Source organism: Artemia sp. Qi Xiang Cuo, chromosome 9 (genome assembly GCF_049724085.1).
Source record: "Artemia sp. Qi Xiang Cuo chromosome 9, ASM4972408v1, whole genome shotgun sequence".
Taxonomy (NCBI): domain Eukaryota; kingdom Metazoa; phylum Arthropoda; class Branchiopoda; order Anostraca; family Artemiidae; genus Artemia; species Artemia sp. Qi Xiang Cuo.
In genome coordinates, this window is record NC_142802.1 from 60,273,332 (window position 1) to 60,298,751 (window position 25,420).

Sequence of the window (25,420 nt, forward strand, 5' to 3'; positions counted from 1 at the left end):
CAAAATTTTCATTTATTAACACAATTTTTATTTATAAACACAATTTTCTATTTATTTAAAAATAACTTTTCTTACTTTAGTCGCTGCAAATTGTTTTTTATCTCGTCCCAATTGAATGCCTATGATTCCTCGCGTTCTGTTCTCATCAATGCTAAACCATATAGTCGCTCCTCGCTTATAATTGATATGAGGTACGTTATTGTTAACGTAAGTTTACTAACCGACCGCTCATCACTGGCTGCTGATACTGCAACCGTTAGTAATATTTGATTGAGAACTCTTACGTTTCTATTTACCTCTTCATCTCCATTTTGCACAATTATTTCTAATCACATTAAAATTAATTAATTTCTGTCTTCTGTCTTCAAGGATTAGCAATGAAGATATGGAAAAAATAAAAAATTTGGGTTCAATTTGCTTATACTTGCTGTCAACTGTGCCCTCTACTTTATTTTAATAAAAATTGAGTTTTGCAAATTACAAACTAATTATAACCGTTAGATTATTCATTAACATTTTGGACTCCTAAAATTTCCACTCCTTAGAAAAGTGAAGCAGAAATTCCGCTCCACTCCCCCGCCTAAAAATGCCTCTGACGTCCCACGTTTATTATAGGAAGCTATAGTGACACAAAATGTGCAAGTCAAAATGTGCAAAATGTGCAATCAACTTCTGAGAGCACCACATTTAAAAACATACATATTAGCTAGTTACCATTTTAATACTTATGCTGTCTCATCTATAAAGGGTTGTTAAAGAAGGCCAATTTTGTAGCTGAAGCTCCAGCGGTATGTGTGCAGAACCTTGACGAAGTTCGTGAACTCTACAAAAAATTAATTTGTGAATACATTTGATATTACTTTAACTGAAGGGTGTAAAAACAGAGGATTTGAATAGATTGGTATAGAGGAGGAGCTTGCGTAGCTATGTGGGACTCAGGTGGCCAAGTGCTGCAGTGAGTTGTTGATAGTAGTAGTAGTAGTAGTGAAATTTTATAGCAAAAAATTCACAGCTTAATATGCAGCATACTCGGCAAGCAAATAAGTTAATAATTCGATACAGTGTGAGCTTATATTTGACGACACAATGCTTGATGCAGATGCATATATTATAACTATTTTGGTAAAATAACTGTTTTGTCTCGTTCAATAAAATGGCGGAAAGTTAGATTTTAGTACAGCTCATCAGTGTCTACTGTAAACCTATAGACTAGTCTCCACCCTTGACCAGTTTCAGATTCTTTTTATCTGCCATTTACTTAGGAGGACCTCGAAAAGTTTATGAGATCGGCTAATATTGACTTTGGAAGTACTCTTGACAAAATCCATCAGTCTCCTCTAATACACCTGAATCCTATGGAGGGCATCAAGTTTTTATAGTAGGTCTATGACTTATGAAAAGTCAGACCAAACCAGTGGGAGCCCCATCCCTAGAGAAATGTTTTTCTTTATGTATATCGGAGGTTCCAGTAGGTGATAAAATTACCAAATTATCTCTATTTCTTTTCTTTAATCATTCTTGTATTTAGCATAGGATCCAGAAAATGCCACTAGACTAAGCTTATCCTTTCTCCTACCAACTCTTGAATTCGACAGGGTCTACCTCATTGGCTTTATCGTTAGTGAATCTTTCTGTTTACATTTGTACGGTTTTCACTTAGGTTGATATGAGTCTCCTGGGCGAAAAAACCACCTGAACTCTTTTAGCTTAGGGTTTCCTAAAAGTTATTCACTTCACGTAATTCCCCTCCCTTATGTAAATTCTGGCCATGAATGTAATTTTTGCGCAATCTTAATAGCCTCTGCATGAAGAATCAGCTTATAAACAATGAGAAGACCTGAGGCTTTGGATGCTGTAATTCTAAAATGAAAATAATTGTCAGAAGCGCCTATTTCAACTAGGTTTAATAGGTTGACCAAATGTGGAAAGACATCAGCCGTCAGTTTTGTTCAAGAAATTTGTATGTATTGCCAATACTTTTAAGTGATGTTTCAATCTTGCGTTGCTGGCTTTGGGTAACCATCCTGACAGCGTAGCCTAGCATTACCACTTTGGACTGCCACAAGGCACTTAGGGGTAGAGGGATGTCTTGAAACAGAAAGAGCTTAAGTCACGTCACTCGTATTGTCGGAAGTGTTTGTGAAACTGTCTGGAGATAAAAATGAAGGAAAGAATTCGTGTCTATAAAGCTGCTTTTAGATCTCTTCTCTTCTATACAGTTGAGACTTGGCCACTGAAGGCGCTTCATATCCATGATATAGAAGCCTTTGACTACCACTGAGTACAAAATCCTGAGGATTCCATTCTCCGACAGAATCTCAAATGCTGATGTGGTGCCATTGCTATTGTAATATCGAGGACACCACCACGATAGTCAAACAGAGAAGACAGCATAGGCTTGAACATATGCTGAGAAGACCCAATGACCACATCATCAAGCAAATGCTTCTAGCTGCTCCTTTGCCAGACTGACGCAGGCGTCCTGGCAGTCAATTGAAGAATTGGTGGGCACCTGTCACAAACAACCTTTACACAATTGGTCGATATCGAAAGCTTGGCAAAAAGCGGGAGATCTGCTGGCTCCAGTTTGCTGAAGAGGTGGCATAAGATCGAGGGTACAAGTCAACTTTTCGCAGTCTTCTAGATTCCGGGTGAGTCTTCTGCATCTGGTCCTAAGAAAGCACTCTTAAGATTTGTGGCTACGCTATATTTCAAAATTATGTTTAGTTGTGTGTTAGACTAGTAATCTCAGTTTGAACCAGTATTTAAGCGTTGTTTTAAATTGTGATTATGTTTGCTGCAATAAGCTTCGTGAAACTTACGGAGTTTGTTATTAGCAAATAAATGAATAAATAAATCAACTAGCCATTTAGAAGTCAAACAAAGAGTGCGTTCATAAAACTCAATTATCAATACAAATAATCAATTATTTGTTATGACTCTCTGCTTGAAATGCCTGATTATAACAAACTTAGTTCGCATAATTCTTATAGCATGTAAGAGACGCTAGAATTGAGCTCCATTTTGTGGTTGTAATCATACAAATTTAATTGTGATTTTGTGCTCTCCTTAGGGGTGAATATTCAGCACTTTTATTGGGGGGGGGGGATGAATTATAATTGAATTAATTATATAATTGAAGTTTCATGAATTATAATTGAGTCAAAAAAAACACACTTATCTGAGCCATCTTAATTTATTACAAGACAGTAACTAACTCTACAAATCAGGTAACCTGATTTGACACTGAATCGACACTGAACTTCAGTTGACACTGAATCGACATTCATATTAAAGCGAGATTTTTCACCCATTCTCTCTCGAAAATACAAAACACAGCTTTTCCGAGAATTTCGAGCATGCCGCGGTTTTTATCGCATTTTGGTTCAAGGATGCCGCGGAAATGCCACTTTTTGACGAGGCCGGCGCCGCGGAGCGGTGTCGGTCGAGTGGCAACACTGATCAGGTTGTTCCTGCTATTTAAATATCAAAAACGAGGAAATTCGCAATGGGTGAGAGATACAACATTCATAGTCAGCTTGAGCATTTGCAGTCTAAATATATTGGAACCGGTCATGCCGACACAACTAAGTAAGCAGAGTATTTTTTATAAGATTGTGTTTCTCATCAAAACACAGTAATAACAAAAGAGTAGCCTATTACAATTCAACACCTTCCAAACATTGGCCCTGGTGTGACAATTGTTTCCGTCCCCCAACGCTGATAATATCTTAGGGGGATGGGGGAAAGTCTAAACTTACCTTTTATTTAGGCTACATCAGAAAATGAGGATTTGTCTCCACCCCTGTAATATGCAAATATATAGCCTACCCTGAATTGGTATATATAGGGCAGGGGTAAAATTCAGTTCTGATCAAAATGATTATTATATTTGGAAAGAGTATAAAAAAAGGCATCAAGTGATATTTTTACTTTATTCATAAGTCAATAAGATGAATAACAAAAAATTACCCTTATTTTTGTTTGCTCAAAAGGCTAAGATAAAAATATAGATAAGTAGAATTCTAGTTTAGAGAATGTCTGCTATCTTAGAAAGTAGTTGAGCTAAAACTCTCAGGAATGCATCCAGAGCAATAATGGTTTGTATAAGCCTAGAATTCAGGCTGTTTAGGAGGAAAAATGTTAAGCAAGCTATTCTTACTTCATAATGTACAGGATAATTGTAGTTAAGGTAAAATTCTAGTTTAGCTATTTTTTTCCTATCTTGGAAGGAGGTTAGCTTAGGAGAATGAAACTTTCAGGGATAGGTCTACTGACTAAAGTATGTCCTGGGAAGGTATTTTGAAGTACCTACCTCCACTCATTCTCCCTTTAGAGGGCAGTGACCTTTAGAATTCTTTGTGTTATAAAAACAAAACCTTGCAAAATAGATTTTCTGCTTAAATAAATATAACAAAACTGCTTCAGCTTCACCACTTTGCTTCACCACTTACCAATTTATGAAGTTTCAAAGATCAGCAAATACATTTTTTGAATTCAGAAAAAGAAACCTAATATGGCTTAAAATTTCCCTAATAACAGGAATTGCATTTTCAGAACCAAAGAAAAAGAAAGTGATTACTGAAAATTAAGGTAAGAGGTTGTTTCGTCAAAATATCAATAGGTATACCTGTCAACTGGGCAAATTTCTAAGACTTAAAAATCAGAAGGGGATTAGCATGGAAGCTTGGCAACACCTTCCCAGTATGTGTTTTTGACCCTGGACTCATCACTGAAAGTTTCATTTTCCTCTCCGAACCCCTTCCCAAGATAGCAAAAAGTAGCTAACCTAGAGTTTTACCAAACATTTCACTTGTATTTTTCAATGCACCCTTCTTTTTTCAATCTGTGTATCCATAAACTGAACCAATGCTGGCAAAACCGAGAAACTGAAAACACATGGGAAATATATAATTTGGGCTATACATTTGCATATTAGGGGGAGAGGGGTAACTATAGTGAAATCATAAAAAAATACATGTCAGTTTACCTTAATCACCTTAATCCATTTGAGAGCTTTAAGGTCCTCCAGACCTGTAGTGCTCTTGAGTTGACAACTCCCAATTGAACCTCCACTGCCTCTTCTCCCACTCCTTGTCAAGGTGGCATTTGAAAGACTGGATGGATGGAGTGCTGACAGTTGAGTTCTTCAATTGATGCCAATGGTTTATGACTCTTCTTGAGAAGTACATTTGATGAGTTCTCAATCAGGAGCTTAACTTTGGCAGCTTCTTGGAGTGTCCTCTTGTGTAATGATGGCTGGTTCTCTGACTGTTCCTAAAGATGGTAGAGTTTTCTTCTCAAACTGACAAATTTAATATTCAATGTACCTGTAAGGCTAGGACTGTCAAGTTTTTGTTTTGACATCTGGCCCTACATATACTACCCCTCTAAATGATCTGTTGCCTTTTTCAACTCCTCAATGAGTGAAGCGGGTGGTCAAAAACAAGATATAGTGAAAAGACTTCAGTATAACTAAAAAATCCTTCCAAAAGTACAATTACTAGATTTTATATTAGTTTACTATTGAAGACATTGCAATTCATTCCTGCTTTTGTGATTTTAGTTTTTAGAGTGAAGTTTTTCAAGATGTCAATAATGTATAACAGCACTTTCAAACAAAAAGGCCTGATCCTTTCTAATATGCTATTAGACTAGGTGCTTTTCAAGCAGTAAGGGAATATTATCTTTCCTTGACAAAAGTTTGCATGAAAAGCCAATACCACATGGCCCAGGGTACTGGCTAAATATTGTTTGCCTGCTGGAGATTGATTAGCAAATGTAGCTTCTTTAGATATCCTAAGATCAAAAAGGAAAAGATCATGACTGTACCATCTAAGAGCAGTATTAGATGGAGCAAGACTATCTTTTTGTCCTAAATATAATCTATGAGTCAAAGATGTGGCACATATTCTAGCATATTCTGTATTAGATGGAGCAAGATGATCTTATATGTGTCATTAGGGAATAGAATAACTTGAGGAGGATGAATTACTGATGTCTTGGCTTAGGAGTTGAATAGAAGACCAAGAAATCCAGGTTTAGAACCAGACAGTAAGCAGGTCCAAGATGGTGAAGTTCTAAGCCCAGGTCAAAGAAGTTTTGTATTTATTTTGAGTATTATTTTAGGTTTATCATCTGAGATACTAGGTACCTGGTTTTGTATTTGAGCAAATAGTCTACCATTGAAAAATAGAAATAAGGATTTTGATAAAAAAAAAAGCTGGTCTCAGGTGCAGTGTGTTCTTGCCCCAGATATAATCTTGGAGTGGAGGATGTGGCATTCTGACAGGGTGCCAGCAGCATTCTAATTTAAGAAATAATCTTTTTGGGAGGTAAACTCTGGAGTGATCCTGCAAATGACTTTAAAAAGGGAAATCTTCCAGGTTTACAAACATGGTGATAAAAAAGAGAGTAGTTCAAGTTTGTGTTTTTTTCCGGTGTTGCTGTTTTAGGAAGTGGAGAGATGATTATTTTTTAAGTTATGATATTGTGCTGTGTGCTTTAGAATGCTGTTTTGTATGGTCTTATGTGGCTTGAAATAAAACTTCCTATGCAAATTGTAGCAAGTAGAAGGTATAAATGTAAATATCAATTTTATAACAACTCAAGAAGTACCAATTTTACAAAAAAAAAAACAACAAAAAAACAGCAGCTTAGATAAGATATCTTCAAATAATTCCTTGACAAAATACTACTGGAAATAACCTCTAGGCTTCAAAAGTTTTGGGACTTGGAGAGTAAATTTACTTTTTAAAGCATTCCAACATACTGCATCAAAATTTCAGATCAGACCAAACCTCTCAAAGGAAGACTGCTCTAGCTTTTGGTGTGTATCCAACAGCACAACTCAACAACTATGCTCAGATTATCTTAATTATGTTGCAGTTGTTTTTGGCTGTTAGAATGAGTATTGTGAGTTGTGAGCGTTTTTGGCTGTAAATAAAGTTGTGAGCATTTGCAATTTAAGGTAATTTAAAGTTAGAAAAGTTTCTCAAACACATAGCTTATAAAAGCAAGCTACCTTGTATACTCATTAATGGTAAAAGGTACTTTTAATTGTAATATCCTGAACATTTACAGTGTAAGTACATTGAATATGCAAATGCCAATTCACCTAAGTATATTTAGAATAAATAGTTAAGAAAAAGTTCAGATATAGGTCTTTTTGTGGCTAGTCTCTCATGGGCTGAGTATGCTTTAAATCCTAGAAAAAAGTGTTGCTTTTCCACCAATAATTTGTCCTGATCTCATTTGCTTCTTAAAAATAACAGTAGATCTTTAATTGTTCATTTTTTGTGAGCTGATCAATGATCTACAATGTGTTTCAATGATCTACCACTGCTGGTATGTTACAGTAAACCCCAGGAAGAAAAAAAAACAAACAAAAAATAGAAATGCATTACCATCTTTCTCTGGAAAAATAATGCATTTTTTATACATATTAAATTATATAAAACATGTTAAATTTTGTTGTATAATCTTATCAAGATTACACCGTTGTTGTCAGATGTTTAGTCTATTTTTTCATAAAATTTTGTAAATTTTCTTGTGCTAATAGCTTTTGTCAACTAAATCAGAAAATTCTGGAATTTAAGATGCTTTGAACCAGCAGATATATTAGATTCTGTTGATCTATATCTTGTTATCAAAACTTTGTTTTTGAGTTTTGTTTTCAATTTACAAGGATCACTAATTGCTTGCAATTTGTTGGTATGAACTGGTTGATCTAGGGCTCTGCCTCTTAGCTTTAAGGGAGCCTGTCACTCCCCATCTCCCTGTTTTTGTTAAGTTCAAGTATGATTTTTATGTTACAATGCTTTGAGAATGATAATCATCCTTGAAAAAGCTTAACATCTTAAATGTTTCCCAGGGGAGGGGGGGAGGGTCTGAAATGTCAAAAATGATTATCCAAGGTCATCATTTTCATGGTTTTTCAAGGGAATTCATTCAACAATTTTTTTTATAGTGAATGCCCCAATTCTTCCCTTTTATGCTGGTAATACATCAATGTCATTTCTGAGCATACACTTTTTGCATTAAGAGGATAGCTGTTACCCCTAATACCATGGGCGTAGGCAGCATATTGTCTGGGGGGGGGGCAGTCAATAGTGTGATGGAGTTTTATCAACTGCTTTTTCCAAACCATCTGCTTTTTCAGCCATATCTAAAGTAAACTTGAAGGTGTAGGGGGGGGGGGGGCACCTGCCCCCCTCCTCCCTACGCCCATGCCTAATACCCATATTATAGGCTAAGTCCAAAAAGAATCATCTGAAAATAGCTAGCCTAAGGGTTATATTTACCTACTACTCCTCTCTCTTCTATATTTATATGAATTATTTCTTCTAGAGAGTTTGTAAATTAGGGCCTGAAAATTCACATTTTGGATCTTAGGGTATTCCACCCCTAACCCATAGAAATATACAATGACACTCCTGCCTAATAGTTAATGTGTAACTAAAATCAAATTGGTCAGAAAAAGCTTAAAAGTATAACCACATTAACAACATAATTTTTGTGGACTCCATTTATCTTCTGGAATGAATGTACTACAAAATAACCTTAAGGCCTTTGAAACTGGGAAGTTGAAATGATAGCTTTTTGATAATACTAAATTGATTGACCGTCTAAAAATTTTAACTCATTAACATTTTGGCTATCTCCAGGTGAAAATTATTGCACCACCAATGGTAGAAAACATGGCTTTGCTGTGGTACAATCTCTTTTGCTATGCTGAAAAAGGGCACTAGAGCTTTCAATTTCTTTTCAAATGAATCCTTTTCCTTTTGGATTATTCATGAAAAAAAAAATTTGTTAAGCATGAATCTATGACCATCCTTCTTTTAAAATATGTAAACTTGTATTTTTGTAGAAACTGGCAGGAAAAGTCTGCAAGAAGGTCCTCTGATATGTGGAATTTGATGTCGTAATTTTCACTAAGATCACTCCCTTTGGGAGTATTTTCACCTTTGTACTGAAATTAAAAAAAATTCTCAGGCTATAGCTTTTGACATTTACCTTTAAACTTGTTGAGTTTTACATACTTGGAATCATCACTCAAGTTGATTCTTTTGGTGTAAGAGGAGGTACATAAAAGAAACCAAGATTATTGTGCAAAGACCTTATGAAAAAAAATCGTTTAAATTGCCTGCAGCAATTTTCTTTTGGGCTTTTAAAAAGAGCACTGAGTTTCAATAGCTAGGACACTATTGCCCACTTTTTGGTTTTGCCCAGTATTTTACTTCTTCAATATTTTCAGATCAGTATCTTTAATGCCAATTTTCATACAAAAACAAAGAAAAAGTTGCATAGAGCAAAGTCAGGCAACTAAGAAGCTTGGGCCAGCAGAGCCATCTTATTCTTGGCCAAAAATTGGTGAGCAGAAATAGCTTGTGTGTGGTTGCATTGTCATATTGGAAGAGCCCTCACCTTTCTGCCATTAATATGATCTTTCTTTGACATATACTGCTGTGCAATCTACTTAACACTTTAAAATAAAAAAAATTGATTAATGGTCTGAACAGGGTGAACAAACTCTGAATAGACTGTATCTTTGGGTATCAAAAAGGCAAATCAACATTGTTTTTCTGATTGATGTGACTTGACAACTCTTTTTTGACAGTGTAATGATGATCTGTTCCATTGGTTTTGGGTCTCTCCCATAGCACCATATCTCTAGGCCAGAATTGACCAAGAACAATCCTTGGTTTCATCAATCAGAAACTGAGGATCAACCTTGGCATCAGGCCTTTTCATTTGCAAATATGTGTCTAAATTTTCTGCACCAAATTCCAAGATGTCCCACTAGTGTCTGGCAGTTGGTCGATTGTCTCTTGGTGGTCTGTTAGCACAAGCCCTAAAATGTTTAAAACATTTTTGTCATGATGAGCAGATGATAAAGATCTAGACCATATGTTTGTCCTCAAACAAAATGTTGCCATTTAAAAACAACAAACTCCATGCACTCTTGAATTTTGCCCATAGCTGCCCTCTTGTAAGCTGCTTTTAACATTACAACAGTTTCAACAGCATTTTACTGAGCTGAAAACTAAAATTCCTTTTTTCGAGTTTGCTACCAAATTCCTTTTTTAGAGTTTTGGATACTATTAGAGAGGGCTGACCTTTACTTATAGTATGCTATCATGAACTGTTGGATTCTCCTACTGGTCTATAGCAAGCCCTCATAGAGCTTGGGCACTATGCATCCAGATCTGCTTGAAAAGCTGTATTTTGTTAATCCACAGGGTCTGTAGGCATTGGATGAAATGTGTTGAATGTGGGAAATAAATTTTATTTGTTGTGTCAACTATTGCTCTAAAATACCTTTCTTTGTTTGCTGACTATGGTTGCTAATATACTAAGGCTGTTAGTCAGGGTATGTGCTTGTTTTGGGGCTTGTTTTTTATTTTGATAACCTTACATTAATATACAAAAAATCAGAGAACCATCAACTACTCATTGAACAAATAAGGTTCAACTCCTTTTGCAAGGAATGGCCATTTTTCGGTATGAGAGGGGGCAGGACCAACAGAGTGGTTTTATTATTATTCATTTAGATGTGGTTCATTAAAATTAGCGTTGGTCCATTGCTGTTGTTTTAGGGATCCTACTCAAAAATGTCTTTGATCAAGATTATGTATGAATAGGATCCAGTAAAGATTTTGACTCTATACATGCAGTCATTTAGAAAGTAAACACTCCAATTAACCATGCCTGGAAGGCCAAAGAAATATTCCAGTCATTCAACAGACATCTTACAAACTCTGTCAACTCTCTTGTTCAGGTTTAGAAGAATGACATCTAATGGTGCAGTCTTTTAGAGTAGTTATATGACAAACAAATTAGTGTTATAAGATCACAGAATCTAGCTGTTGTCTAACTAGATCTTTTTTTAAGTCTTGGGATAGTTATTTAATTTTTTTTTAAGGTACGAATGGCTAACGAATCAGCATCGTGATTCTTTTGCTTCTTACATTGGGCACCATGACCTCTTGAATTTTTTTGCCATCTCAGAAAACGAAGCCAAAGCTAGAATCAAGTTCAATTTAATGGAGAAGATGTTTCAACCTTGTGGACCACCTCCAGAAAAACCCGAAGATTAAAAATAAGCAATCTTTTTCGTCATTTTAGCTTTTTCACTTGCTAATATTAAATTCCTTCCTTTTCACTCTTTTTAAGTATTACAATTTAGGTTCCAAGTGTGGTATCTACTTCTTTATTTTTAAGCCTTTTCTTAGGTTCAAAGTTTGAACCTGCAAACTGCTGTGTTTTTTTTTTGAAGCGAAACTACTCACATATAATAAACAGAGGAAACTGCATGGCTGTTAAAAGCAAACTTGTCAAAACATGAATGGCAAACACAAAAGCATTGTATCCAGAAGAAAGGAATAAAAAAGAATTTGATGAGTTGGGTACATTCTTTGAACTTTTTTTTAGGGGTACCATTAAAGTAACCAGGAAAATGATGATTAATCCAAAAAAATATAGGAAATGATTGCAAAATTGTAGAAATCTTGATATTTTGCAGGGGGAGGGCTCAAAGGCCCGCGTGCGTACAGTTTTGTCATAGATAATAAGATAGCATGTTATAGATGAAACAAATTACTTTATAATTTCTGCATTGTCATTTATTATTTAATACCAAATGTGGCAAGCTTTACAAAGCTTGGCGCATTTAAAATTTGAACTTTTAAGGAGAGACTACACAATAACGACAAATTAGCTATGCTGAAATGGAACATGGGAGGTTACCAGTGGGTGACTATTTCTTCTTCTATTTCAGCAGGAGGGGTCTCCTACGGGCTTAGGAGGCGTTCCTTGTGTTTCGTCTTTAGAAAATGAATGAAGACTGAAATGCATGGTTTCCTTTTGTCACCCAAATTTCAAATGACGAAATCACAATTAGGCAAAAAGTGGGTGCATATGAAGAGTTATATTGTGCTCAAATTGTTAGCCTTTAGCAGGGGCATAGCTCCAGCGTTTTTATTGGGGGGGGGGAGGTTATCTGGATAGTCAATGGGCATGGGCTTTTCTTCAAGGGAAAGCAGTGGTGCTTCTGGTCTCTTCAATTTGCTTATACATACAGCAAGTATTATTATATAAGTATTACAGCAAGTAAGTAACTTACTGCCAAGTACAACCTCTAGTTTATTTTACTAAAAATAAGATTTCATAAACTACAAAATGATTATGAATGTTAGATTAATCATTTCAGATTTGAGCCCCTAAAATATCTGCCCCGGGGTGAATGCCCCTCAACCCCTTCCTCTGAATCCGCCTGTGGGGAAAGGGGTGTTGGAAAACTTGTGAAAAACAGAAGCCTAAGTTTGTTATAAAGATGTCTGAAAATTCTGATGATTCTGTTCCACATTTTCTCTTGTTAGTTTAAGAGAAGATCAAGTGATCTCTTTGTTGAAAGGAGCCATCACAAATATGAGCCACAAATGGCTGAGGCTGGACCATTAATTGGATCACGCAGGTAAATTAATTTTATCAGAGTTAAGCTGCTTCCACTGTTAAGATTATCTTCACTGTCTGTTATTGTGTTACTATAAGAAGAAGTAGATGGGAATCCAATCCCTTTTCAATACCTTCTTCTTATCCATTTTCCGTTGCTTTTTTTAAGTTGATTCTGAGCCAAAGAAAGAAAGTTAGGAGCTCTGCTCTTTATTGGTTTTAATAGCCTGTTAGAACCAATTAAAATTGATACAAATTATATTTTTAATAACATTATAAAACACATTAAAGTAGAGAGCTGGACAAAGCTCGTTTTTACGGATTTGGTTAAGGAACCGGAAGCTTGAACAATTACATTGCTGAGCCTACAGACGCGCTTATTCTGAGTTAATAGTTCATAGAACATGTAACAGCCCAGCTGTCCTGATCCTGAGACTACATGCACATGCACCCTTCAACATGATGGGGGATGTACCAAGTAGCCAAAAAGTAAAGTTAGCCCGTTCCTTCCCTAAGTCTTCAATAGGACATTTTTCTTCAAGCGATACAGAAGAAAAATTACTATTTAGCAAAGACATTACTCGGTTACATTAAAAAATAAACATTACAGGATACATAAATAAACAATGCACACGCATCAAACAAACATAAATTAAGTAGCCTAGTGGACTCAACTTTAATTAAGGGAGTCAGCAATTAATTGCTGCAGACAAACAGTAGTGTAGTGCAAACAAGCTTTTGGGTGGGTTATAGTGAGTTTAATAAGCTTTCCTTTTTTGCCAGCTTTACCGTTAACATTAAAGTGCATATCTCCCTTCCACTTCCTTTAACTCCTGCGCCCATCATAGGAGACCAAATCCTGCAGTTGAACTACGCACTATTCTAGGGTCACTGGTGCTGCGACTGCAACTATGACTGCTTGCGTTCGTGACTCTAACTATTTGCGATTGCGATTACGATTACTTACAACTGTGACTATTTGCGACTACGACTGCAACTCCTCGCAACTACAACTGCAGCTACTTGAGACTGCGACTTATGCTAATTGAGACTAATTCCACTTGCGACTCCTTTCAGAATATGTTGAGGGCAATTTCAAAACCTTGAAATATATTATAGCAGCCCCAATAGATTTCCCCACAATTTGAATCTATGGATGTTCTCAAATGGCTACAGAAGCCAGATCTTAGGAAATAAGTAGAATCTGACAACTTACAGCCCATGCTACTAAAATAAACGCAAGTGCCTTGGCAGAGACAACCACCATAATCTTTTGTCAAGTCCTTCTTTTCTTTTATAAACAAAGCTCCTTAACTTGTTCATAAAGGGAGATCAGAGGTTAAATCCGTTACCATCGGAATATTCATTCATACTTCTCCGAAACCTAATATTTCGATGTAAACGCTGATAAAAACGCAGCTCATTGTAATAATTGCCTCCTTCGTCCTAAAAAAGTTTCCTAAAGGTACTCGTGATTACCCCCCCCCTCCTAACTGTCCAAATTCTAAGATGATGAGGTTTTTCCTAACTTTTTTGTAGGTTTTTCCCTTCGTGCTTGTGATAGCAATTTTTTAAAATAAATATCTCTTGGGAGGGGTGCAAAATCCGTTTTTCAATGTTTAGGGAGGACAAATCAGTTTCCAATTGAATGATCCGTGGCTATTTTAGTGTCAATAGGTCACTACATGTATGGCGGTTCTCAAAAAAGTGTACCAGTAATATCCCAGAAATAGCTGTAGTTATTATGTTGAAACTTTCAGGGCATGTTGAGGAGGATGATGGGCAGTGCTTGAAGGCAAATGATCACTCCCTCTCTTCCTTTTTGATGTTCCCTAAAGACTGATCCAAATTTTGAAATAACCATTTCGTTCAAAATAATCCAAAGGTTTAATAACTATGCCTTAGGAGATGCTATGCCCGCCAGAGCCCCAGGGAAAGGGTTCTAAATAGTCTACCGAGAGTAGCCTATTGCCTACTCTTCACACACAGGGTTTATCATTGGGGAGGGAGAGGGAGGGATGATAGATCATGGGCATGTTCTGAAAAGACTAGGGTGTTAAGGTGAAACTTCAGATTATTCCGACTATTTTGAACAAAATGACTAATTTTGACCACAGGTCCCTTGGGTATGGGAAGCTAAAACGGGCGTGGGAGGCTGATTGCCATACATCACTTCCATTCTTATAAATATTGCTTTAACTTACAGTTTCCAATTGAATTATTCGTGGCTTTTTTAATGACAATAGGTCACTACATAGTTATGAGACTCGTCATTGCTGATAATTATGTTTTGCCACACAGACGTGGAAACTAGGGCTGGTTACCCTACTAAATTTGTAGGGTCCAATATATGGAACTCCATTCCAGAGAGCATTCGGGTGGCTGAGCACCTTGAGTTATTTAAAAGTAATTAGAAAAAATATTTATTAGGAAAAGGTTCGTAGGTTTTGTTTATTTATTATTATTATTATTGTTCCTATTATTATTGTTATTGTAGAATGGTTGATGAGAGATTCATTTTAATTTTTATGTTGGTTATGTAGTTGATTTATTTTTTATTTAATTTTTCTTTTGTTAGTTTGATTAATTATTAGTTTAAAAAAAATGTAAGTAGCCGCCTCGTCGCAAGTGCCTTTTTGTAATTTTTTTTCGGGAGTTATTTATTAGTAATCTAATTGTTATGCTTTTGTTTGTAAGTTAAAAAAAAAAAAATTGAGAATTGAAATGATTCCCCGCCAAAGTTCCCACGACAACTCCTTCCACACAAAAAAAATAATACAGTGAAGCCTTATCGCTCTTTCCCTGTTGCGCCATGATAAAGAATTTTGATTGAAAACATCCAAAATTTGTATCATTCAATACGAACTTTAAGGCGGGGGGGGAGGGGGGTAATTAAATTGGCATGCTAGGATTCATTCTTGTATACAAAAACTGAACACAGTGAGCTAAGAGAAACGACACACCCTATAGAAATACAAATATATATATAGATTGCAACAAAATGTACTAGGTAAATACTTCTACTTCTTTCCCTGCTTAGCATGCTCAAGTCGATACAATTTATTAATAACCAAAAACACTTCAATAATATTAACTATTTGATCGGATTGGGGGAAAAAATAGAAAGAAAAACAATTTGATTCATCCAATCTTCTGAAATAAACACTTTAGAAAGTAATCTATATATATATATATATATATATATATATATATATATATATATATATATATATATATATATATATATATATATATATATATATATATATATATATATATTTTTATATATATATATATATATATATATATATATATATATATATATATATATATATATATATATACATATATATGTGTGCATATATAGGGTAAGAGGTACCATTTCTGATGCCCCTATAGGAATTCCACATTCCATGGCACCTTTCCATGGCAGAGTACCAGACTAGTTATTTGGCAAGGTATAATGTGGTCAAGCATGTGGCTGCAATGTATCAATTCTAACACGGTTTTTCTTTACTTGGTACCCGTTAAAAATGAAATTTTTGTGTTAAATAAGTAATTCTTGTATCTTTTAAAAGAGCATTACGGGGTTTGAGAGAGACTCTTTTCCCTGATTCCGTGTGGTTAGAGGGGGATTCTTTGTGCAGACTAATTTTCTCTTCTGTAAAAAAATGGGAATTGTTTTTTCCATGCTAAATTTTGCCTTCTTTTTAAGGAAGAGGACTCCTACAATTACCCTCCCCTGGAAAAGAGAGCTAAGACTAACTGTATTGCTCCAATAAAACAAGTGGAGATAGGCGGTCCATTGGCGGCCACTCACATCCATTCCAGACCGACGCTGCCTGCTCAAAACCTACCAGTGCCAACTCCTATGCAGCCAGGTAGACAGTTGAAAAGAGAATGGATGGTTGCTCACATAATGGGGAGCCCCACTGGCTCATCTGTACAAACCAGTGACATCACCGCCACATCTATGCAAGAAACGGACGGCACTCAACAGAAGTCTGAATTTGGAAATGTGAGTATTTTCACCTCTAGCTTCTACCTATTTCTTTCCAACTTTTTTTTTTTTTTTAAGTATTTTCTTTTTGCCATTTTTCAACACCGTAAAAGTGTTTGTCAGAGATATTAAAATGGTAACACCCCCGCCCCAACCATGGTTTTAAATTTCTATGCTACCCTCAGAGATAGCTGAATATAATGCATTTTTTTTTATTGGCAAAGAAAGCACTCTTTTGCGTTTTTCTGAACTTTCTGTGGGAGGGGGGTGGAAGTAAGTATTTAGTTTAAATAATTCTAGGAGGAATTGAGTTTTGAGGATGGGGTGAAAAAAAAATGAATATGTTTTTTTAACTTTATAAAATAATGGTTATTTCACATAGAAAATAAAACCTTTTTTTTCTATAGGTTAATGAATTAGCCTTTTCGCTGTTTTTTCAACACCGTAAAAGTGTATGTCAGAAATATTAAAATGTTAATCCCCCCGACCATTGTTTTAAATTTCTCTGCTCCCCTCAGATATAGCTGAATATAATGCATTTTTTTTATTAGCAAAGAAAACACTCTTTTGCGTCTTTCTGAACTTTCTGTGGGAGGGGGGGGGGGGTGGAGGCAAGTATTTAGTTTAAATAATTCAAGGAGGAATTGAGTTTTGAAGGATGGGGTGAAAAAATGAACTTGTTTTTTTTTTTTAACTTTATAAACTAATCAATATTTCACATAGAAAATAAAACCTTTTTTTCTATAGGTTAATGAATTAGCCTTTTCGCCATTTTTTCAACACTATAAAAGTGTGTGTGCGTGTGTGTGTGTGTCTGTAAGTGTGAGTGTGTAAGTGTGAGTGTGTGTGCATGTGTGTTGTGTGTGTGTGTGTGTGTGAGTGTGTGTGTAAGTGTGAGTGTGTGTGCATGTGTGAGTGTCTGCGCATGTGTGTTGTGTGTGTGTGTGTGCGCGCATGTGTGCATGTGCGCGCATGTGTGTGTGTGTGTGTGTGTGAGCTGTGCATGCGCCGCATCTACTCGATAATTCATTGAGATAGTGCAAATTCAATATCGATGTAATGATTGAATGAGATATATTTACATATCGTTATTTATTATGTTTGATCCGGGCGGTGAAAATTTTTCAAAATACATATCAACTGAATTGTACTTTAATGCTGATTTTGAATATCTTTAAATTATTTCGTTTAACTTAATCCATCAAAAGTTATGAGAAAAATAAGAATGTTTAAAGTAGAAATTCTGATATCACGTTTTTGTTTCCGCAGCGCATTTCTATTTGACGCTGTTTCCGCAGCGCGTTATAGGCTAATGGAATTCAGGCTAAGGGGTTAGAGACGTATTTTCAACCTGTAAGAATATTTCAGCGTGTGTGTGTGTGTGTGTGTGTGTGTGCATATGTGTGTGTGTCTGCGTGTGTGTGTGTGTGTGTGTGTGTCTGTGTGTGTGTGTGTGAGCGGTGCATGCGCCGCTTATTTTTCTGTCGAACCTATTATTACTGGAGAGATTATAATAAATATGTCAAATTCAATAACAATGTAATGATTTTCATTATTTTATTTTGTGTGTGTGTGTTTGTGTGTAAGTTACTAACAAAATTTGTAGTTTATTTTGCATTTGTTCTGAAAATAATGCTATAAGCAAAAAGTATTTAGTTTAAATAATTCTAGGAGGAATTGAGTTTTATGGGATGGTATGGAAAAAAATGAACATGATTTTTTAACTTTATGAAATAATGCTTATTTCACATAGAAAATAAAACCTTTTTTCTACAGATTGATGAAATAGCAGCGCCATTGGGTGATGAGACATCAGCATTTACTGGACCAATTCTATCATCACCAACGGAGTTCAGTGATGAACCTTCGTCAGTTATGGATAATATGGAATGGCATAGGGGTTTTCTTAATGATATTTTTGGGGAAATGGCTAGCCTAGACGACTTAAATTGTGATATTGACATGATCGAGGACTCGGAATGGCTAGATATATTTATGCTTGAGCATTTAGGAGATGTTACTAGTGCAACTGAACCTGGTTCTCATAAAGAAATTACGTCACAGGACAATACAGGCTGGCTCGATCAATTGTCCACAAACATCTTGGAATATGTACCAGCAGGCAAAGGGGACTTTATGCCACCTCCAACAAATATAATTCAACAGACTGGGGGTGAATTTTTTGGCAGTTCTGTGTCACCACCCACTATTCCGCTTAATGATACAGAAACAACAATGCAAATTTTTGAACCTAATTTTTCCGAGGACATTTTTGACGATAGTTTTATAATTAGTGAATTGGGTCCTGTGCAAATAGGTGCAGGACATGAAAATAGTGTCACGTCCCCGGAATTACGTGAATTTAATTTGTTAAAGTCTGCTCTAGGTCACTTACAAACAAATAGGGTAGATTTTGATCCCCCCGAGGAAAACGTGATTGACGGGAGCATTATTTTAAAAGACGCAGTAAATGTTCGCAAGAGTTACATCGACAGACTTTAAGCAAAAATTGAGATTCAGATTCAGGATTTGGAGGGTCAAGGGGGTATTAAAGCATGAGTGAATCAAAAAGTTTATTTACAAAAGGGGACATCTGAGGATATTTTTTATTTTAATTTTTCAACTGGCAACCAGACTTTTTACCCTAGTCTAAGTGAATTTGAGGACAACTTTTTCAACTGGTTAAATAAATTAATATTGATTTTGGAAATGTTTAGCGAGAAGGGAAGCGGGTCCACCATTTTATACATTGAATACATGTACCTGAATCTCAGTAGATTTAAAAAAAACTTTATTTTAAGAGGGGCAGGGGGTCCTCGACGAATAAAATGCCACCCAGATTTGTCGGCTACCAAAGGGGTTCAGAGTTTCAATTTTGACACGGGGCTGCAATGTTTTAAATATGAATTTTTTAGCCGCAGCCCATAAAACATTAAGAAGAGAGTCAACAATGAAAAATCTCAACAACCTTACACATAATGGTAAAAAAAATTTTCCTAAAGTAAATTTTGACTGTTTAGAGGGAAAATATCCTGCGTCCTTGAAAGAAATAGGCATATTTGAAAAAGAAAATGAAAATCTTGGGTTGGGGGTGGTTGTTCTCCAGTATGACACGGAATTTGTAAATGGGAAAAAGAAACCAAATAAAAAAGGGGTTTTGTGTTCAGTTAGGACACCGATGGTCGATAATGTTAAAAATTGGGTTTTGGTTATTTACGAGCCCCCCAAAGATATAAAATTCCGATGGTCATTTTTTCCCTGTTGCAGCAATAAGTCAACTCATATCCCAAGATGTTCAGAAAGGGGAAGGTCTCTATTGTCCCATGTGCCTGTCCTCATTTAGGTCTGAGTGAACAGTCTCAGATCACATGGGGCATTGCAAAATTCATAAGAATCAAAGAATTGAAATGCCGAAAGAGGGAAAAGATGCTTGCCTTCTGCAATTTAAAAATTTCCAAAATTCCCTGCTACAAACTGATAAAGTTTCTTTAGATTGTGAATGAAGAATAGTTGAGGTATCGGACCCGTCAAGGCCAAATATAGTCAAGGAACACAAACTGGTTGCGTGTTCCTATGCGCAGGCCCGTCGCAATTCCAACAATAAAATGCAGTTGGAAGAGTTTTTTTTGGCTATGGATGAGGAGGGTAGTATGGAAAAGTTATTGATATCTTTAATAAAAACAGCAAATACCGCAATTTCACGATTGCGTCACACCAACTACCCAATGACATTATCAGATAAGGAGCAGCTGGCACTAGAAATGGGGAAAATTTTTGGGTTTGTAGAGGTGTTCTTGCCCCAAAAGACGCAATCCAGGATCATAATCACCATATTGATCGCATTTGAATGGGAAAAAAGTAACTTTCTGGGGTGGGCTCACAAATCATGTAATTTAAAAATTAAACAACAACTCTTTCTTTCGGTTTTTATGCATAACTCTAACTATGATCTAAAGTATTTGCTACCAGCAATGGCACATCTTCAAAGAAATGGAACAGTGGATGATTTATGGGTGATAGACAGCTTTTCCTACAAAATCATACCTAAATCATTGGAAAAGTTGCTTGTTTTGGAATTTATGTGGAAATTTGTTGAAGCCGATGTTGAGTACACGAATAAAATTCGCTTTTTAGGTTCCTACAGTTTTTTCCCCAAATCATTGAGCGAATTAATTCAGGTGCAGAAAAACGATGACGGCTGCAACGCTTTCCCCCTTTTCAAGCAACATGTTCCAAATAATTTATATGATTTGTTAACGGTCAAGGGCATCTATCCATATGAATATTATTGTTCCTTGTCAAGATTCGCCGAGAAACTATTCCTTGCATTGAATCGTTTTATGACAATCTTCATGATCATAGGTGCACCCCTGATGAATATAGTTTCGCTAAGAATGTTTATGCAGAGGGAGGGTGTAAACATGTTTTTGACTTATGCAAATTGTATTTATCGAGTGGCGTGTTAACCTTGATAGACATTATGTGTAAAAATACGGACAAAATCTATGGGGAATTTAATCTTGATTTGGGCTATTATTTTTCATCTCCTCATCTGGTAATGGACCTCATCCTAAAAATTAGTGGGGAAAAAAATCGGGCTAATCAGACATTGATCAGCATCTGTTCATCGAAAGGTCAATGAGGGGTGGATACGTTTTTCACGGGGATCGTATATTGGAAACTGATCCAATTGGAGAGAAGTGAGGGACAAAATCTGATGTAGTTTTCATTGATATGAATTATATCTACCCCTCGACCAATTAACATTATGTGACTACCTTGCGTTGACTGTAAATGGTTCAATGACCCTCAAGCTACCCATTTCCCCAACATTGCCGACAACAGTGTTGAGGAGAATGGACCGAATGGATGGTTTTTGGAAATTGATGGGGAGATACCAGTTGAGCTTAATGATTCAGTAAAGGATTTTGCTTTTTCGTGAATCACTAGAACTGTGACTAGTGACTCTTTAAGCCCCTACAATAGACGTTTATTCGAGGTAGACGAATTGCATTGGTCAACATCAAAACAAAAACTTATTGCTGACCTTCTGCCGAAAAAAAATATTGTTGTACATCACATGGCTTTATAATGGATGTGCAACAACGGTTACAACGTCACAAAGGTTCAGAAAGCGCTCCAGTTTAGTCAAAAACCATATCTAAAAACGTTTGTTGAGACTTTTGTCAAAAAACGTTCTGAAACACAAACGAAAGCCGAAAAAGAAATTTATAAGCTCCTTTTGAATTCGGCTTTCAGCAAAATGTGTGATAGAGTTCGCAATAGAAATATTTGTGACGTCGTGACCGATCCCAAACAATGTGCTCGAATTATTGCCGATCCAAATTACACTTCCTTCACGATCATCGGCCCGAACATGGTACTACTGAATAGGAAAAAAGACGCATTGAATTAAATAAAAATATTGCTGCAAGCAGTGATATCCTGGACATCTATAAAAAGGTCATGTTGGAATTCTACTACAATTTGGCTAGGATACAGTGGCCAGAAAAGGGACAAGTAGAGGTCTGCTACGAGGAAACGGATTCTTTACTGATAAAATTAAAAACCCAAAATCTAATTGATGATTTGGCACAGGATGAAATTATCAGCTCACGGATGGACTACACCAATTGGAGTGGGCTATACCCAGAGCTAGTGAAACGTCGGGCGCAAAATCAGCTTTTATTTTTTAAATCTGAAACTGGAAGCGACATGATTTCTAGTGGTATGTTTGTAAGTCCGAAGGTGTAATTTATAAAGACATATGACGAGGAAATCAATAAACGTTGCAAAGGAGTAATCACGTGCTAAGTTGATAGTAATTTCAAAAAGGACATCGATAGAATTTGGATTGCTAAAAATACAATTCCAAGAGCCAAAGTGCTGGGAATTCATTCTGTCAAATACAGAAACTTTACTGTAAATGTAGAGAAAATTGCCATGAGTACCATCTCCGACAAGGTCTATTTTTGTCAAGACGGTGTGAGATTTTTGTGCTTTTGTACATGTTGCATTCAAATTAAAAAAAAGTGATATTATTTTAAGTGCTTTATTCTAATAAATGTTTATTTTTTCTATAAATAAATAAACAAAAAAAAAGTGTATTTATTTAAGTTTTTTTTTCTCTCTCTGTGCCTATGTAAATGTTGTATTTTGTTTTTCAAGTTTAATGTGCTTTTTTTTCAATGTAGTATTTTTTTTAAGTATTGTTACTTTTTTTATGCATATAATAAAAGAAAATATGATTCTCTATTTGTCTTCTTATTATTATTATTATTATTATTATTCTTGAATAGAGTAGTAGTAGGGAAATTATTTAGTCATTAGACAATTATAGTCTACGGTTTGCTGTCTAGGTGAACTATTGAAGGAAACTCGTATCAATTTAAAACACTATTCAGATCGTTTCTGTGTGGACTCTCTATTTCGGGCAAAACAACACTCTTAACTAAAATAATTAAAAATAGCGATAAAATGTTTGTGGAAAAGTTAAAAAAAATGTACTATTGCTATAGTATTTGGCAGGAGTCATACGATAAAATAAAAGCAATTGCTGCCACCATGGGATCGGTGCAGATACAATTCACACAAGGACTTCATGTTTTCAGCATTATTGAACCAAACTCTTGGCTGATCATTGACGATTTGGCTGAGTCGACTGAACAATGGTCCCAGGAAATGCTACAACTGTTCACCGTTCGCTCTCATCATGAACATATTTCCGTTACTCTGGTTCTACACAATCTCTTTCATCAGAGCAAATTTATGTGAATACTTGCAATGAAGTGTACCTATTATATCATCTACAGAGTTGTTCGTGATTCTAGATCGCTAATAACTCTCAATAAGCAAATCTATCCAGGCGCCCCCAAATTTCTGCTCTCAGCATACAATCAGGCAACTAATAAACCCCATGGCTATAACAAATTGGATCTTAATCAAAATACACCCAAGGATCTGCGTGTGGTCACAGATATTTACGACAATGAAATTACAGTATATCTCCCCGTGAACACTAAAAAGACCTATTAGTCGGTATCATGACACTGAAGAAACTACATGAAAATAGACATCTGTTTTCAGTTCTAAGCACTTCAAAAACCCTCGCTTAGGAAAGCCATACTCAAACATGGTATTGACAATAATTTCATTAATCTAATATCCGAATTTTTCTTAATCTTGACCGAGGGTATTGTTCAACTGCAAGAATTATCTAAGCAACGGGAAAAGAAACATCGTTCATTTTTACGTAAATGATCATATAAAAACAAAGGAAAGAATTTTAAAAGCACACCACTTCTTCAGGCGGGCGATAGCTTTTTCACAATTTTACTGCCGATAATTGCAGGATTTGTAAGTAGTTTTCTATAGGTGGCAAAACCCTATAAATTGACTGCAATAGAACTTACCCTCTCGCCAATGGAACACTTTGAGGACAATCTGGGTAAATTCATTGACAATGAGAATATTGAGGAGGATAAAAAACTACTTTTACTTCAAGATGTACTTTACCGAGTGAAAAAACATAAGCCCTATCTCGTGGAGGGCACTGCTGCTGCTATTGATCGCAAAAAAAAATCATCTCCTCAGGATTCTGCTGCTGCTGCTGGAACACAATTAAAGAAGGAGGAATGGGATTCAATTTTTTTTAAAATTTTAAAACAAATGCCCCACTCATTGCTTGAACAATTTAAACGACTCCTATCCTATCTCATGGAAAGTGGTCAAGATCACATTCAAGTTGAGAGCAATGGGACAGGGATTATAATTCAGGGCAAGAGCTATAATCTACTTGATTTAATCTATGACATGGTTAGAAATCGTAAAGTACTATTATAATTTGACGCTCATCTATACAACTTTCTAAATACATTAAACTTCCACAAAAGTCTTATTAGCAATAGAAAAATTCTAAAAAAATTAATTAAACAGGCATCATTGTCAGCACCACCTCCACCATGAAAATATGAAGAAGAAGAAGAAGATTTTAAATCAATTTTGGAAAACACTAGCACACCACTGATAGTTAGAAAAAGGTGAAGACGTATCAAGTCAATGTCACCGCTACCACCACCAACTGTCCGTCTACAAAAGGGTAGTGGACGTTACACAACGTGTTTACGTTCAAAATGGTTGAAGCTCTGAAAGGTGCTTATGAAAATATTGGTAAAGTGGGTAGTTTAAGTTCCCCCACCACTTTTTCAAAGGTCACTGTTATTCAAACTATAAGTTTACATGACTATATACAAATTGAACCAAGTTACACTCTTCATAAAAATAATAGAGTTCGAACTAAACAATATCAAAAAACAAAATCCTTTATTCCATTGCATATAATGAAAGCAGATCTCCTGACTCTAGATGAGGTTCAACGACGTCACAATACACCGTACAATTACATTCTAATTGCAATCGGTGTTTTTGGTCGCTATGCATATGCAATTCCATTGCGATCAAAGAGAGGCGTTGAAGTTGCTCAGGCAATTGAAAGTATTCTCGAATAGGATTCATACAAAAAAATTTAAACGGATCGTGGTAGTGAATTTGTTAATCCTCATGTTGCAAAAGTACTATTGAAATATAGTACTCTGCTTTATCATGGTCATAGTCCTATAAAGGGTGCAATGGCCGAACGATTGATAAGAACTATCCGAATTTTAATTTCAATATATTTTACATTAAAGAATATACCGACTTTTATTCAGAATTTAGATAAAATCATGTTGATATATAATCAACGACCTCTTCGATCATTGTCCAACTCTACGCCAACAGAAGTTCATGATTCTGATCATGATGAAATTGATATCTTTCTTAAACAGTATTCCAATGAATCGATTGCCAAGAAGAAAAATAAATTTAATGCTGGTGATACTGTTTGAATTAATACGACAACTGATATTTTTGAAAAGGGGAATTGCTTGATGTACACCAAATTTTTCAAAGTTGCAATAATCCTAG

General features: G+C 35.7%; 1 protein-coding gene across 1 annotated transcript; it reads left to right on the forward strand.

Annotated features, from left to right (window-relative positions):
* Positions 1–3,441: 3,441 nt before the first annotated feature.
* Positions 3,442–11,167, forward strand: Sf3b5 (splicing factor 3b subunit 5). Its single transcript, XM_089094123.1, has 2 exons — positions 3,442–3,591; positions 10,928–11,167. The coding sequence occupies exons 1-2, from the start codon at positions 3,509–3,511 to the stop codon at positions 11,100–11,102; spliced, it is 258 nt and encodes an 85-aa protein (XP_088950249.1). The 5' UTR covers positions 3,442–3,508; the 3' UTR covers positions 11,103–11,167.
* The last annotated feature ends 14,253 nt before the right edge of the window (positions 11,168–25,420 follow it).